This window comes from Hyalella azteca, unplaced genomic scaffold (genome assembly GCF_000764305.2).
Source record: "Hyalella azteca isolate HAZT.00-mixed unplaced genomic scaffold, Hazt_2.0.2 contig10411, whole genome shotgun sequence".
Classification (NCBI taxonomy): domain Eukaryota; kingdom Metazoa; phylum Arthropoda; class Malacostraca; order Amphipoda; family Hyalellidae; genus Hyalella; species Hyalella azteca.
Window position 1 is genome coordinate 59077 of NW_025940453.1, and position 15145 is coordinate 74221.

The window sequence follows — 15145 nt, forward strand, 5'->3', positions numbered from 1 at the left end:
TGTCAAGACAACGTAATGATTATGCAAAATGATCTTACTAAAACTTTGCGCAAGCACGATTTTAGCACATGTCACTGAAAGTTCTATCAAACGCTTATGACTACATCGATCTGTCTGATTTTTGGTGGAGAGATGCAGAAAAACATAGGGAACAAATCCTGACCTTCCAAATTTTTTTACCTATAATACTTTTCGAGTTACAGCCATTCAAAGTTGAATATCGTATTTTTTGGGACACCCGATACAAAAAACTCAGGTAATGTATTTTTTAGCAAGATTTATATCGCAATGATATCATCACTAGTTCTTTCTCTATTGAGCTTTCAAATCAGGAAGTTTCTGTGAATCTTCCTGTATAAACTGATCGCTCTTGGGACGCGCACAATTCACGTGTTCACAACGCACAAAACTGTAGTATAAAATTCAAGTAAATTTTTTTTTTTTTTCAGCGACGAAAATAACGTCAATTGAGTAATCCAGAAAATTAGCATTCACGTCTCAGTGACGCAGTGATTGAATAACTTGTGGTGCGATTACACCTGCAGTTATTCATGTTGAAATTAGTCACATAGAATGATTCAAAGAAACCCCTTATTCATGGCGTGAATAGCTTATTAATATGGATTAATACTATGGATATGGACATATTCTATTATATGTCCATACCTATATATATTATAATATATGGATTATATGGATATAGATAAGTTTTAACTCACGGATATGATACAGGGATGCTAATAATCCAGTATTTCCATACAGATTCATCGAACAGTTCATATTGGGTGGGATTTTCGCACGACAATATGAATAATTCAGCGGCCTGGCGCTGGGTCACGGAGCGCCTAGACCCGCAGGTAAATATTATTCAGGACAAATGAATACTTCATGATAATTACTAGGAAATGTAGTCGAAATATATATTATTGCCTGTATAAATGTTGATAAAGTTTTAATGGGACCTGTACCATTTTTTTAATAGGAACTGCACCAGCAACCAGACCCGATGTTGCTGGTGATAGATGGGACACGCGTGTGTCCTGCCAGTCGAACCAGTCCCGCCAGTCCTGTCAGTCCCACCGGTCCAACCAGTCCCGCCAGTCCCGCCGGTCCTGTCAGTCCCACCGGTCCAAACAGTCCCGCCAGTCCCGCCGATCCTGTCAGTCCCACCAGTCCCACCACGCCCACTAGTCCCACATGGGCGGGCGGGTCAACGTCGCGGGACGTGGCAGGCTTCCTGAGCCGCTCCCTGGACTGTGACCCGTCCAGCGTATACCCGCTGTGCCAGACCCGTCTGGGGGACTAGACCCGTCTGAGGGACTAGACCCGTCACGACGCCAGGCCTGTATGGGGGACTAGACCCGTCACGACGCCCGGCCCGTCTGGGGGACTATACCCGTCACGACGCCCGGCCCGTATGGGGGACTAGACCCGTCACGAGGCTAGACCCGTCTGGGGGACTAGACCCGTCACGACGCCAGGCCCGTCTGGGGGACTAGACCCGTCACGATGTAGCAGCTGATGCACTTGACGCCAGTTTTCTGATGTATATATTCTTCATGTTATACCATTTTAACATCTCTTAAGTAATTGTACGACGGTTTTACAACAATAGTGCGACATGTCTGTCGCGGAATTGTTTGATCAAAACCGACAATCATATTGTCGGTTATTGTATATTGTATTGACAATCATATAGGTATATTACCTCACATTGTATTGTTTTTTTTCAAAACTTTAGTCATACTTTCAACAATAGTGCGACATTTTCTTAGCATAGCACAGTCTCGGAATGTACCCATGCCGCAAAATCTACCTATAATTAGTATTTGCCAATAGTACGACACAAAAAAGATGAACGCAATTATGCGACATGCTAATTAACGAAAAACTTCGTTAGATTAAGGTTAGAGTTAGGGTTAGAGGTGTAAAAATAAATTTTCATATACTTTTTTACAATTTTATTAAGGTTGGGTCCTACCAGGAAAGGTTTTTTTTACCTTAAATAAGTCGTTAAAAAACGTCAGCTAATGATTGTCGCGGCCTTACAAGTTTTTTGTATATATTTATATTTTCTAGTTTAATAACAGTATGTAGAGTCTTATATTAGTCTATTTTATTATATACTAGTCTATGTTGTCTTGCGCTTATATCACTGGCGAAGTTGATGGCATTATATGAATAGCATTATGTTGATGTACCGTATTATATTGATGATATTACGTCGAAAATACTATTATGACTAATATCTAATCTATGTGAAAAAAGGGTGACGTCATGAAATTGATGGAAAGAATTACAGTTTTAATTTTAAGAGAAGCAATAACTAGTACGAAGCAGGAGTCAAGTTAGAACCTAGCCAACTAATCTCACGCTATATTTCTCTCTTTCTTTTCAGATTAAGGCTGTATAATAAAAAATCAACTAATAATTTTGTTATCAAAAAAGTTGTACGATCAACAAGTGCAATCAAATAATGAAAAATCATCAATAAAATGTAAGAGAAGTAGAATTAAAAAATTGGTGAATTATTTTAAAAATGTTATAAATTTTTCTTATAAATTACTCGTGCTATTGTTGACTTATTTTCAATCGGCGGCTGAATATTCTTACGCGATAATGATAATGGTTATGTAGCACTCATAGTTAGATATACTAAAATAATTATTAATTATTAATCTTATAATATTATTCATTTCCTACAAGATTAATCTTTTGATCACATACCAGCGTATATTTGTAACCGCCATTCGTTCGTCGTTAGTTTTTGTACTGTGATTTTCCTAGACATTCTTTGCTGAATATCCAAAAAATTATTTCTCATATATGTGACGCTAAATTTGGACTTAATTACATTGCTGTTTTGTCATCCAGTGTTACTAGCATTTTCATCTAGAGAAAAATCTTGTTTGCCGCTGCCTTTCGATACTCGTCACCTTCAAGTCTGACGTGCAGCACATTGTGCTTCACTGCTATTTTCATTTTCGTTAGAAAGTTAATATATATGCAAATTATGCATGGATTGTGCGTGATTAAATTAAATAAGTTCTTATAACTCAGGCTAAGTACCATTACCTCATATTTACGCTCATGATTTTTGCTTTTAGAACTCTGTTATTACGACCATTCAGTTTACAACGAGCCATTCGCTAAGTTCTTTTAGTATTTTCTTTGCATCATATTTTTCATTAGTACTTTCGTTTGCAATAAGTTTTCAAATTCCCTTGAAAGGACTTCTTATCTTCACACTTTTCTCGTAGAAACTTCCCTTTGGAGGGTCTTCTTATCTTAACCTCTTTTACTTTCTTATCTCTTTCTTTCTTTTTGCTTGTTTTAGATAATCAAGATAAGGAAGTTATCATGAATAACGTTCTCTCCGTTCCTTAATCCATACGATATTCCATGGTAAAATTTCGTAGAAAGAATACAAACTTTAATAAGACGTTTTTATTTCTTTCAACAACCAGTTCGCTTGATTATAATCCAAACAACAAACATAATCCTCACTTAAATATTAAATTAAACGTTCTAACAGAGCCTATAGGAATTGAAGAGCATACACAAGAAAAATAACATCCGTTAACAAAAGTTAAAAGTTATAAACAGGAACTAAAATTAAATTTACAAATCCCACATAAATTAGTTAATTTGGCATGAATAAAATAAAAAATTCATCACGTGTGCACACCAAACTTAATGTTTACGATTGCTTTTTGGTTCAAAAATTGTAATCGAATTATAGGTTAGAATGCAAGCTTAACTTTATTTGCAAAGAGCGGTGAATTTTGTAGCAGGATGTAAAACACAAAATAATAGCGAATAGCACTTAACGACATAATTTCAAGTGGTAAGAAGTTCCGTACTTAAAATAAATAGTTTTAAACTTACGGTTATCCCAGAACTCAACACATTATTTGAAACTAGCTAAAAGTTATCAACTGTTAGACTTGTGAACTCTTTAAAACATATTTAAAGTCATAATATGTTAAAATTTTTATCAGTTTATTACTTCATTAAAACATGGATAAGCAACGAGAGCTTCTACTAACTTTCAATTCTTAATCCTTTTGATTAATTCATTTCCATTTTGCAACTCCGTTCGTAGTGATGCAGTTTCCTAATACACGACTTTGGATTTAAACTTCACTCGATTATAAAGCTTGCCTTAGTACGCTACATCATCACCGTATATAAGTAGTTATACCATTAGTTTGTTAAAATCGTAAAATAAAATGAAACTAAAAGCGGATGAAACGAAAAATATAACCACACAACTTGAAACGTTTTGCAGGCGAGCTCCATCATCAGTTTGTAGAGGAGAACGTGCTAAATCTGCTTAGCGTTTTCGTTTTATTTATTTAATGCTGCCAGGATATATTATAGGATACCCTAGCCAGGATACATTGTAGGATACCCCAGCCAGGATATATTGTAGGATACCCCAGCCAGGATATATTGTAGGATACCCCAGCCAGGATATATTGTAGGATACCCCAGCCAGGATATATTGTAGGATACCCCTGCCAGGATATATTGTAGGATATCCTAGCCAGGATATATTGTAGAATACCCCAGCCAGGATATATTGTAGGATACCTCAGCCAGGATATATTGCAGGATACCCCAGTCACTATATATTGTAGGATACCCCTACCAGGATGTATAGTAGGATACCCCAAATCTAGAGTTTTACTGGATAACTCTCTCCCCATGACACGATTTTTTCATTACGGCGTATCAAAAGCTTTAATTGCCAAAAATCAAACAATCTTCACTATCATCATCCTGCAGCGGTGTCCTCACTTTTACTTGGCAGAACCATTCACATACGCGGGAATTGTGAGCAATCCATTAATAATTGGTTGCATGGATTTATATTTTGTATATGAATGATGGTTGTGTTAAATTAGTTGTTGGTCGTACATTAGTTTCGATTTAAGCACACCACATTAATATTATTTTTTATTAATCCATTAATTTACGCGCGATAATTTTTGACCTCAAGACAAAACGGGAACACTTTTCAAGGAACTTTGGATACTTCTATGGACAGTTCTTTTGAAATGAAACATTCACGCTTTGTTGAACAAAATATTGACGCTTTTTGGTGAATTATGACATGTTTTACGTCTCGATTGACCAGAACCGAGTGTACAATTGTACATGCGTAACACGCTTACAGAGTGGGATGCTATACAACAAAGTGACATTATACATCACTGCATGGGGCACTATACGTCACAGTGACATGATACATCACAGGGGCACTATACATCACAGTGACATTATACACCCATGGAGCACTATACATCACAGTGACATTATACACCGCTGGGGTACTATACATCACAGTGACATTATACACCGCTGGGGTACCATACATCATAGTGACATTTTACATCACAGTGACATTTTACATCACAGTGCATTATACACCACCGGGCACTATACATCACAGTGCATTATACACCACCGGGCACTATACATCACAGTGACATTATACATCACAGCGATATTATACACCGCACAATACATCACATGTACGTTTTACACCATAATGGTATTTCTGTGCAACAAAGACAGATTTTGAACTAACTGAGACCAGCTCATAGATCGCGTGCAAGTTATAATAATAACAGAAGCTTTATTTTGTCAAATATTATAATTTCGGAAAAATAACAATGTCAGCAGATATTATAATATTAGAACCATCGTAATATATGACATTTAAATATCAAATATTACGACATAAGAAGCGTGACGTGTGCTGTACATTTTGCTTAAAAAAATACAACGCAGCATAATAAAAATTTCGATAACGATGCTTTAAACTTATCTACATAAAATTCTGATCGTAAAATGCACGGAAATTCATTCCGTTGCCACTTTAACTTGTTTTTGTGTTCGGCCAAGTTCCTCACTTCAATATAAAGTGAGTACCTGACTTACTTCACTTCCTATTTTCCGACATATTACGCGAAAAAGCTTTGAAGATTTCTGATGTTCATTATCATCGAAAAATAGTTTTTTATGGACTGTTTACTCGTATAGCTTCATTCGACTAAACCTATTATTTATCCTCCATTCTGGTCCCATTAAAGGTTTATGCGTTCAATGCGCAATGCAAGTTTATGAAAAACAATTTAGGCACAAAGCCAACATGAGTCATGTTGAGCAGAAAGCAATTGTAATTCTCTTGAAAAACATTCTTAGGTGCAAATCAATGTGTCAAAAATAATGTCTCACAATCATTAATATTCGTCTAACAATTATTTGGAAAAGAAACAATTTAAAATAAGCGAGGCATCACTTACGTTTATGTGGCAGTATTGTCATAAGTTTCATTTCATATGATTTAAATTTATAAATAAATCATATGACATGAAAATGCACATGGCGAATTTTGCATGATAGGAACAAGCAAGTGGAGTCGCAATAAGTAAGACTTCCGAGGAAGACATCTACAGTTGCATCAACTCGATTGCTAACAAGTGCTTCTTACAATCTTCCTTAATAATAGGCAAGTCACCCTTTCGTTTCAAAACAATCGTCCTTAATATTATGCAAGTCACCTCTCTGTTTCTAACAATCTTCCTTAATATTAGGCAAGTCACCCCTCTGTTTCCAACAATCTTTCTTGATATTAGGCAAGTCACCCCTCTGTTTCCAACAATCTTTCTTGATATTAGGCAAGTTACCCCTCTGTTTCCAACAATCTTTCTTGATATTAGGCAAGTCACCCCTCTGTTTCAAACAATCTTCCTTAATATTAGGCAAGTCACCCCTCTGTTTCAAACAATATTCTATAATATTAATTAAGCAAGCCACTCCTCTGTTTCAAGCCATCTTTTTGATATTAAGCAAGTCACCTCTCAGTTTCTAACAATCTTTCTTCATATTAAGCAATTTACCCCCTTAGTTCAAACAAAATTCTATAATATTGAGCAAGCCTGTCCTCTTTTTTAAACAATCTTCGCTAATATTAAGCAAGTTACTCCTTCGTTGAAACAATCTTCCTTAATATTAAGTAAGCCACCTCTCTTTTTCAAACAATCATTCCTTAATATAAAGCGTGTCACCCTTCTGTTTTTAGAAATCAATCTTGATACCGGTATTATAAGCAAGCACCAAGCACCCATTGGAAGTAACAATCTTCTCAATTGTTTATTATATAATCACATTCACAAATGGTTACACGATAACAAACAGTATTAAAACAACACGATAACATTGTCTACCCTCATTTTTGAGAGACCAACTTCACATTCATAGTGTCATTCGTATCTGAGTTGTAAGATCTATCGATAAATATTTAGCAAATAGAGATGTTACAAAATGAAAACAACACACAAAACTAGAAATGATGAGGTGACATTCTGCAGTTTAATGCAGCTGCCTTTTTAACACTGAACAGGTATTGGATGGAAAATTCCATGCAAACCATTAAACCATTGAATTAAAAACAACACTGCTTACAATAGTGCACAATTTCCCTGTACATTCAAATTCTAGGTAATATTACATCGCGCATATTTTTATTGAAGGAGGGCAAGAGGTTTATTCTTTATTTCGATCTCCCAAGTGGCATTCGAAGCATCGGCTTCACTCAAAATTTTAATATGGCCAACCACATTACCAAGGTATTTTAAACTTGATATACATATTGTTTCCAAATCACTGATTTTCGTAGAAAATTCGAGAACGATGCATACGTCGCTAGAGCTAATATAGTTAAAAAATAATTGTTTTACTTCAAATTCAACAAATATCCAACATATCAGTTACGTTCTATTCATCGGAAAACCTCATTCACTGGCTTAGCAATCACCCGACTATTCATGTGACGACAAAATCAATGAAAGATCCAAGTTCAAACAATTTCATAACAGCTAACATCACAAAAAAAAAAAAAAAATTCAATGAGCTTTCCAGACGTTTATAAAACCAGAGCGTTCCAGAGTATGTTGAAATGACGAATGATACGATATATCTGAGCCATCATTGATCCTTCACCTTCTCATTTTCATCATTACCATCATTACTGGACTCAGCGGATCGTATATCTTCAACAGTCCTACCTTGCAAGCAGCTTTTGACGATGACGAGGCCTATCATTCCAGTCCACAGGACGTTCAGAGCTAAGAGTCCTAGCAGTAAGACATAAAACATATAACCTGCAGGCATGAAAATAAACTTTGGAGCTTCAAAATACATGTTTTTGAAAACCCAAAACGGGAATAAAATTACTCGCGTTGAAATCCAAACAATAAGGAAGAATGGTAACAAAACATCCGCTGCTCGCTGCTTCTTTAGGTACTGGCAAATCTTAATGGACTGTAGGAAGATGTCGCCGCACTCGTGTATGAGCAGCACAAGTGACCCTACACGTACAAGGTTGCAAGACCATGAAAATACCAACAAGAGAATGGTACACGCATGGTGGAAGTAAGATGTGAGCCCACAACGTAGGTGAGACACGCACAAGGCGAAGTAGAAACTAACGCTGATGATGTAGTACCACCACTGCCAGTTGTCGATTTCATGCAGAGGATAACCTAACCATGTATGGGAAATATCCTTCAGCCACGGCTTTCCTATCATTATGTATAACCCATAGATGCTGATAATTATGTGGTATGACGTAATGAACACCGATTCTTGAAATTTATCAAGTTTAGTCAGCTTGCCGCCCTGTTTCTTCTGCCTAACCCATCGTTCTACTTCTCTGGTCGTCCATCCAAGTTTTTTGGCCGCGGCGCACAACTCCTTTTCAGGCAGATTTGATCTCCCATCAAGAAGCTTCTCAAGATAATCGTTTCTAGGAGGAGGAACGTATCGCTTATATTTGAGTCCAGCTCTGCGAGCGAAAGGCTCAAACAAAAATGGATTAAGAATGTAAAATCGAAAGGCCAAGATGAATAAGGCAAATACTACAGGGTAGGTTAGGATTTCTCTGAACTCTGGATACTGTTTGTGCTCAGTAGACTTGAGGTCTTCCCAGCTGTAGCCTTCTGGAAGCCAGAACGATGGACTCCAGAACCATGAGTCCAAGCCTCGCCCCCACTCCAGAACCTTGGAAAAACAGAGATGGATAAAATTTCTGTTAGGCACTATTACACTTTGTGAAGACTGATATAAATTCATTTGACGACTGATTATACGCATTCATGTGAGGATGGATTTATAGTATTCATGTTTCAACTGGATTACATTAATGTGGGGATTGATTTAGATTGATTAGAACTCTGATTTAAATTCACGTGAAACAAGTTTACATTCGTGTTTATAAATGTTGATGTAGACTGTAGAGGATATTCACACTTACTCTCATCCATCTTACTTTACATAATTATGACCGGTGATTTATGTACCGCCAGAATTGCTACAATGTACCAGAATCCTCAGGTACAATTGCAAGTTGAATTAAAAAAGTCCGTAAATTGATTGAAAGAATTTCTGATTCTAGAGAATTAAGCTTAGGAGGAAATTCAACGTCCGCAAGCAACTAGAGATACGTTTTGCTTCAGGAAGTCTTATAATTCAAGTTGTATTATTCAGAGTTGACAAGTAGGTTCGTCCGGTAATACAGGATGCGAAGTGTTGTCAATCTGGTCATGGCCAGTCATTTCTGTATTACGTGCGTTGTAGCAATTCGCCCTACGTATTAATAATATATTAGTGTAGTATTGTTGTGTGAGTGTTGATTAGGCTAAGACCTGTCGCCGATTCTTAACATCGCAGAACATTTACAGCATGTTGCAGTCTCGAAAACGCAAATTGCAGCTTCATTTTATTGCGCTTAAGTGCCCGGCTTCCTCGCCATGCAATTTGACTATGAACTGTGATAGGTAGCTGTGATCGAACCCACAACTACCCGCTCCAATATTAATACTCTGAACTGTAACCACTGGGCGGCCCTGAAGTCTGGAAGCAACATAAGTTCTTCCGATGAGTCGGTAAGAGTCATGTTTTACTTTTCTATTACTGATGTCCGTTTAACGCAAATACTATTAAATTGCAATAGTATTTTACACTCGCGTTCAAACCTGTATATATGTCATTTTTATATTTGAAGAAACCATATAACATTATGGTCGAAACATCTATGAACTCGACTAAAAAGTTCGTGTATTGAATCATCTATTAACTTCGACCTAAGAAACCCGAAGTTTTCTTAATATGTTAGACTGTATAGTTCTGGGTTACTTAGAATTAACTATTTTAGTATTTATGCAGATGTTTTGACGGGTAGTTTTTTGCGCGGCGTTTGTCTCGACCATTCCACCGGAATGAAATCTTCTTGACCGCCGGCATTGTTGGAATAGTTGAAATTTCAATTTTTTCGCCATGATGAATAGAATAATTCTTTTATTCAACCGCTTGCCCAGTTATAGGCTAGATTATTATTGAATCATCTCAGGTGTTGCGGGTACAACGGATAACGAATGGAAACTTCATTATAAAGAAATATATGATTTAATTGATATGTAGATTAATTAAATACGTAAATTATTAGGGAATCGTTTCTGAACCATTTATAGAGATTCTTGGTTTGCAGATAATTTTCTAAAAATTTCATTAAAAGCCTTTAGGTGCAACTGAGATTTTTGCAGTTTTCTTATTCTTTATTTTAATCCCGGTAGTGTTTTGTGTTTTCTGTGGCCAGCATAAACATGGAAGCCGCAGACTGGTTTAGGATAGTCTGTCAGTATATAGGGTCTAGGTAACCCTGGCTGCTGGGTAGTCTGTCAGTAGGGGCCAGGTATGCCTAGTCGCAGCCCGCAGGATAGTCTGTCAGTAGGAGGCCAGGTATGCCTGGTCGCAGGATAGTCTGTCAGTAGGGGCCAGGTATGCCTGGTCGCAGGATAGTCTGTCAGTAGGAGCCAGGTATGCCTAGTCGCAGGATAGTCTGTCAGTAGGTGCCAGGTATGACTGGTCGCAGGATAGTCTGTCAATATAGCGACCACTGTTCTCTGTCACCAAGAAGGCACAGGCCGAGAGCTCATACATAATGTAGTGCGGCATTCAACTTTCATTCAATTCAATGGTCCACTCTACTCGATCGCTTATTGCATACATTTTAGAAATTGATCTATAAACGCATAATCGTTACTAAATATCTCAACTGATTTATTCTTTAACAATTGTCTCATTGACTGCTGGATATTTATGTTAAATTATATTTTCCACAACTTCAGTTAATAATATAGATTATAATATATAATATAATAATAATATATAACTTATTACAGTGCTGGTGTGTTTTGGTCACTTGGTGCCTTCGTCAGAAGTAAAACATAAACAATGTGTTAGAATGATGAACGGGAAGCTACAATAATTCTACGTTATTATAATAATTTAAAATCTTTTGTATTCTGATATAATACCTGGAGTATATCTACCAGATATGATGCGATTTAATTCATTCACAATACTCACCATATATTGTTATTCATAATTCTTACCATATATTTTTATTCACAATACTCAACATATATTTTTATTCACAATACTCACCATATATTTTTTATTCATAATCCTTACCATATATTTTTATTCACAATACTCACCATATATTTTTATTCACTATACTCACCATATATTTTTATTCACAATACTCACCATATATTTTTATTCACAATACTCACCATATATGAGCCTGGAATGCCGGCCAATGTCGACATGGAAGCCAGCGGCAACTCCTCTACTGAACTCTTGACTTCTTCCATACTGATGAGACTGAGACTGGAATGGGACTATGAGACTGCGACTGGAATGTGACTGAGACTGGAATGTGACTGAGACTGAGACTGGAATGTGACTATGAGACTGGAATGTTACTATGAGACTGCGACTGGAATGTGACTAGAGACTGGAATGTGACTGAGACTGGAATGTGACTGAGACTGAGACTGGAATGTGACTATGAGACTGAAACTTGAATGTAACTATGAGACAATATATGACTGGAATGTGACTATGAGACTGTGACTGGAATGTGACGATGAGACTGCGACTGGGATGTGACTATGAGACTGAGACTGGAATGTGACTATGAGACTGAGACTGGAATGTGACTATGAGACTGAGACTGGAATGTAACTATGAGACTGCGACTGTAATGTGATTTTTTCCACAATTTCACAGGCCGTGTAAGAAGTTAAAGGGAAAATTTTAATTTCGGGATTGTAATTTAATGGGAAAATCTGTAAGAAAAGAAGAGATATATTACATTTTTGACTCTTATTGGTACGCTGAAAAGAAGAGTTGAGATATAAACTGAAGTTACAACTTCGAGACAAAATTCAGTTACGATTAGGTTTAAAATTTCACGATTTTCTTAGCTTTCCTTCAACTCGTGAAGCAGAATTAAAAACTTGAATTTTTTACTAAATACATTGTACGGTGTTTATGTGTAGAAAATAACTCATACCTGCAGATGTGTTCAAAACTTTTAACTGCTACATGATTTATAAATATTCTTTTATAATAAAACTTCTCTACCACGACACATAAAGAACTTTTGAATCACGGAATGTAATTTAAACAAAATACTGACGATATAATTATTCTGAGCTTATGTTAAATTATTTTTTAGATCTAGAGTTTACTGCACTTCAAAACAAGAAGCTGTGAAGTGCAGCGCTAGCATCACTGTTATATTTTTCATTCATGTTCTTATGTTTTGTTTTTATAACCCTGCTCTTATCAGTTAACGCTGAGATACTGCAATAAAATGTGTGTATTCACACGCTGCTTTTCTGCTCGCAGTAACACACGCTGCTTTTCTGCTCGCAGTAACCTAGTTTTTTTTTTATTAAAATATTGCTCGCTTTCAGTCGTCTGAATTGAAAATGAAGTCTAACATAAACATTACGTGCATGGTAGTTGCGAAAACATCTGGTCAATACATACTATACTATACTATACTATACTATACTATACTATACTATACTATACTATACTATACTATACTATACTATACTATACTATACTATGCTATACTATACTATACCATACTTAAGTCAGTCGTTGACATTCCGCCTCTTAGCTCTCCCGAAGACTGAATATCGATCTCAGGGTCTGTGAACGCGTCAAGAAAAACACAAGAATGGGCCACCGGCCTATTACTTCAACGCTGAAGATGCTATGCCATGAGGCCTATGCAGACCTATGTCAACCTATATCAACCCATTACGACCTATGTCAACCTGTCTCAACCTATTTGACTCAATATATTTGACCTCAAACTGTCGCAACCTATTTCAACCTATGTCGACCTGACCTTTGGGAGCTGAAATTCCGAGTCACGCTCGGACGACCAAATGTTGCGGGGCGAGCAACAGACATAAAAAATAACAAATTTGTTCAACGGTTTTGTCATTTGGCATTTCACTTCGTTTCAATCTTTTTAATCTTACTATTAACGGAATTCGTGACGTACTCGAAGCTGAATATTTGCTGAAATTCATGGAATAGCGTGTGCCGCTTGCATGAATTGCTCCCTACTCTCAGAGAAATAAGTGTGACTGTGTCTAAATAGTGATGCACATTTTGCCTTTATGTTCACCAACTGACTCACTATGGCCTGGCTATAGGGCCGATCCGCGTATTTGTTCGTGCTAGAGTGTCGCTATTAATACAATACGACCCATTCAGTTTCCTGAGTGTATTCTGAGCGACGAAATCAAAACAAGAAAAGAAAAATCGCCATTCCGGTGCTGCTTGACTGCCATTTACGTACAATTTGTGCATCGCTACCAACGCTGCATGAAACAATTACGTACAGTTCATGCCTCACTACTAACGCTGTACGAAATAATTACGTACAATTCATGCATCGCTACAACGCTGTACGAAACAATTACTTACAATTCATGCATCGCTACAACGCTGTACGTAACAATTACGTACAATTCGTGCGTCGTTACCAATATACGGTACGAAGCTGCACGGAGAAGTGATCTAATCGCTGATAACCGTAATCAGATGACGTCACTTGCTGATATAATTACCCCAACGATGCTGCAGGACCGATGCTGTACAATGCAAGATTGTCTCTTATTTAAACACACATTATCCTGAACATTCGTAACGCGATATTTTTCAGCTCAACATATAAAATAACTTATTTTACCTTAAGTTTTGGTCGACGTTATTAGCAAGACCAACAGTACCAGCATAGTTACGGCCTGAAAAGTGGGTAGCTTGACCCAGTTATCTGACACAGCGCGCATCAAGCTCTAGCGTTCTCTATTACCTTCTTGTGTCGATATGCTGTAACTACGAAGTGATATATGGTGATATATAATAACTACAGCACCATGTGTTAGGTTATGATCATGTGCAGTAATTACCTCTGTGGGTAATTATAAGATCATAGTATTCAAGAGCATCGTTTGATGATCATCGGGGATATATTTTCGTTCAAATCGCACTATACAGAACCATCGTTTTGGTTAGATCGTAATTTTTAGGACATTGTCGTTTCGTTTAAATCGTCATATTGAGAAGTATCGCTTCCATTAGATCGTAATATTCAGAACCATCGCTTCCATTAGATCGTATTATTCAGAACCATCGCTTCCATTAGATCGAATTATTGAGAACCATCACTTCCATTAGTTCGAATTATTCAGAACCATCGCTTCCATTAGATCGTAATAGAACCCTCCAGCTTGCCTGTATGTTCATTCACCTGCATCTCCTGAATTTATTCAGCATTCACGCATGTTTTGAGCTTCGCGTAACGATTTGTTGTTGCATTTTAGACTAACTCAACGGATTTCACGCCATTCTTTACAGCAGCTGACGATTTGCACCACTTTTGACACAAGGCATATTTTTTGGATGGGGAAAACTGAAATTATTTATTAGCTTTTGAACGATTGAATTGAGAGCCGCTCGAACGTACGTATTAGCATGAAAACAGGCGTTGCCTGAGACTTATTTTCCAGAGCATCATGAGGCTTACAATCCTCATAGTATTTATCATGAATAGCAAGATCATGGCAGCAAGTGCACTTCATTGACAATGATAAATCTATTTCGTATAATTCATAATATACAGGGGTCAGACAAAATAAGGGAAACCCCTGAGAAATCCACTAATTATATTTTAGTTTGGTGTAGGTCCAAATTTTGC

General features: G+C 36.9%; 2 protein-coding genes across 2 annotated transcripts in view; one reads left to right on the forward strand and one right to left on the reverse strand.

The window, feature by feature from the left end:
* Positions 1-2520, forward strand: part of LOC108680554 (low-density lipoprotein receptor-related protein 2) — a 21851-nt gene extending 19331 nt beyond the window's left edge. The window contains exons 19-20 of the mRNA XM_047882418.1: positions 763-857; positions 983-2520. Of these exons, the coding sequence (XP_047738374.1) occupies positions 763-857; positions 983-1306 (419 nt within the window). The 3' untranslated portion in view covers positions 1307-2520. The remainder of the gene's footprint in view (positions 1-762; positions 858-982) is intronic.
* A 3172-nt stretch (positions 2521-5692) lies between these two features.
* Positions 5693-12206, reverse strand: LOC108680560 (ceramide synthase 6). The gene is made up of 2 exons (XM_018169416.1): positions 11649-12206; positions 5693-9072 (listed from the first exon to the last, which is right to left on the reverse strand). The coding sequence occupies exons 1-2, from the start codon at positions 11727-11729 to the stop codon at positions 7999-8001; spliced, it is 1155 nt and encodes a 384-aa protein (XP_018024905.1). The 5' UTR covers positions 11730-12206; the 3' UTR covers positions 5693-7998.
* Between the last annotated feature and the right edge of the window lie 2939 nt (positions 12207-15145).

What these genes read in the sequence shown, in the direction of transcription:
- LOC108680560 (XM_018169416.1), bottom strand. Translation starts at nt 11,729, where the DNA reads ATGGAAGAAGTCAAGAGTTCAGTAGAGGAGTTGCCGCTGGCTTCCATG. An exon ending in GCATTCCAGGCTCATATATG is followed by an intron (nt 9,073 to 11,648) that starts GTGAGTATTGTG and finishes TGTTTTTCCAAG; the next exon opens with GTTCTGGAGTGGGGGCGAGG.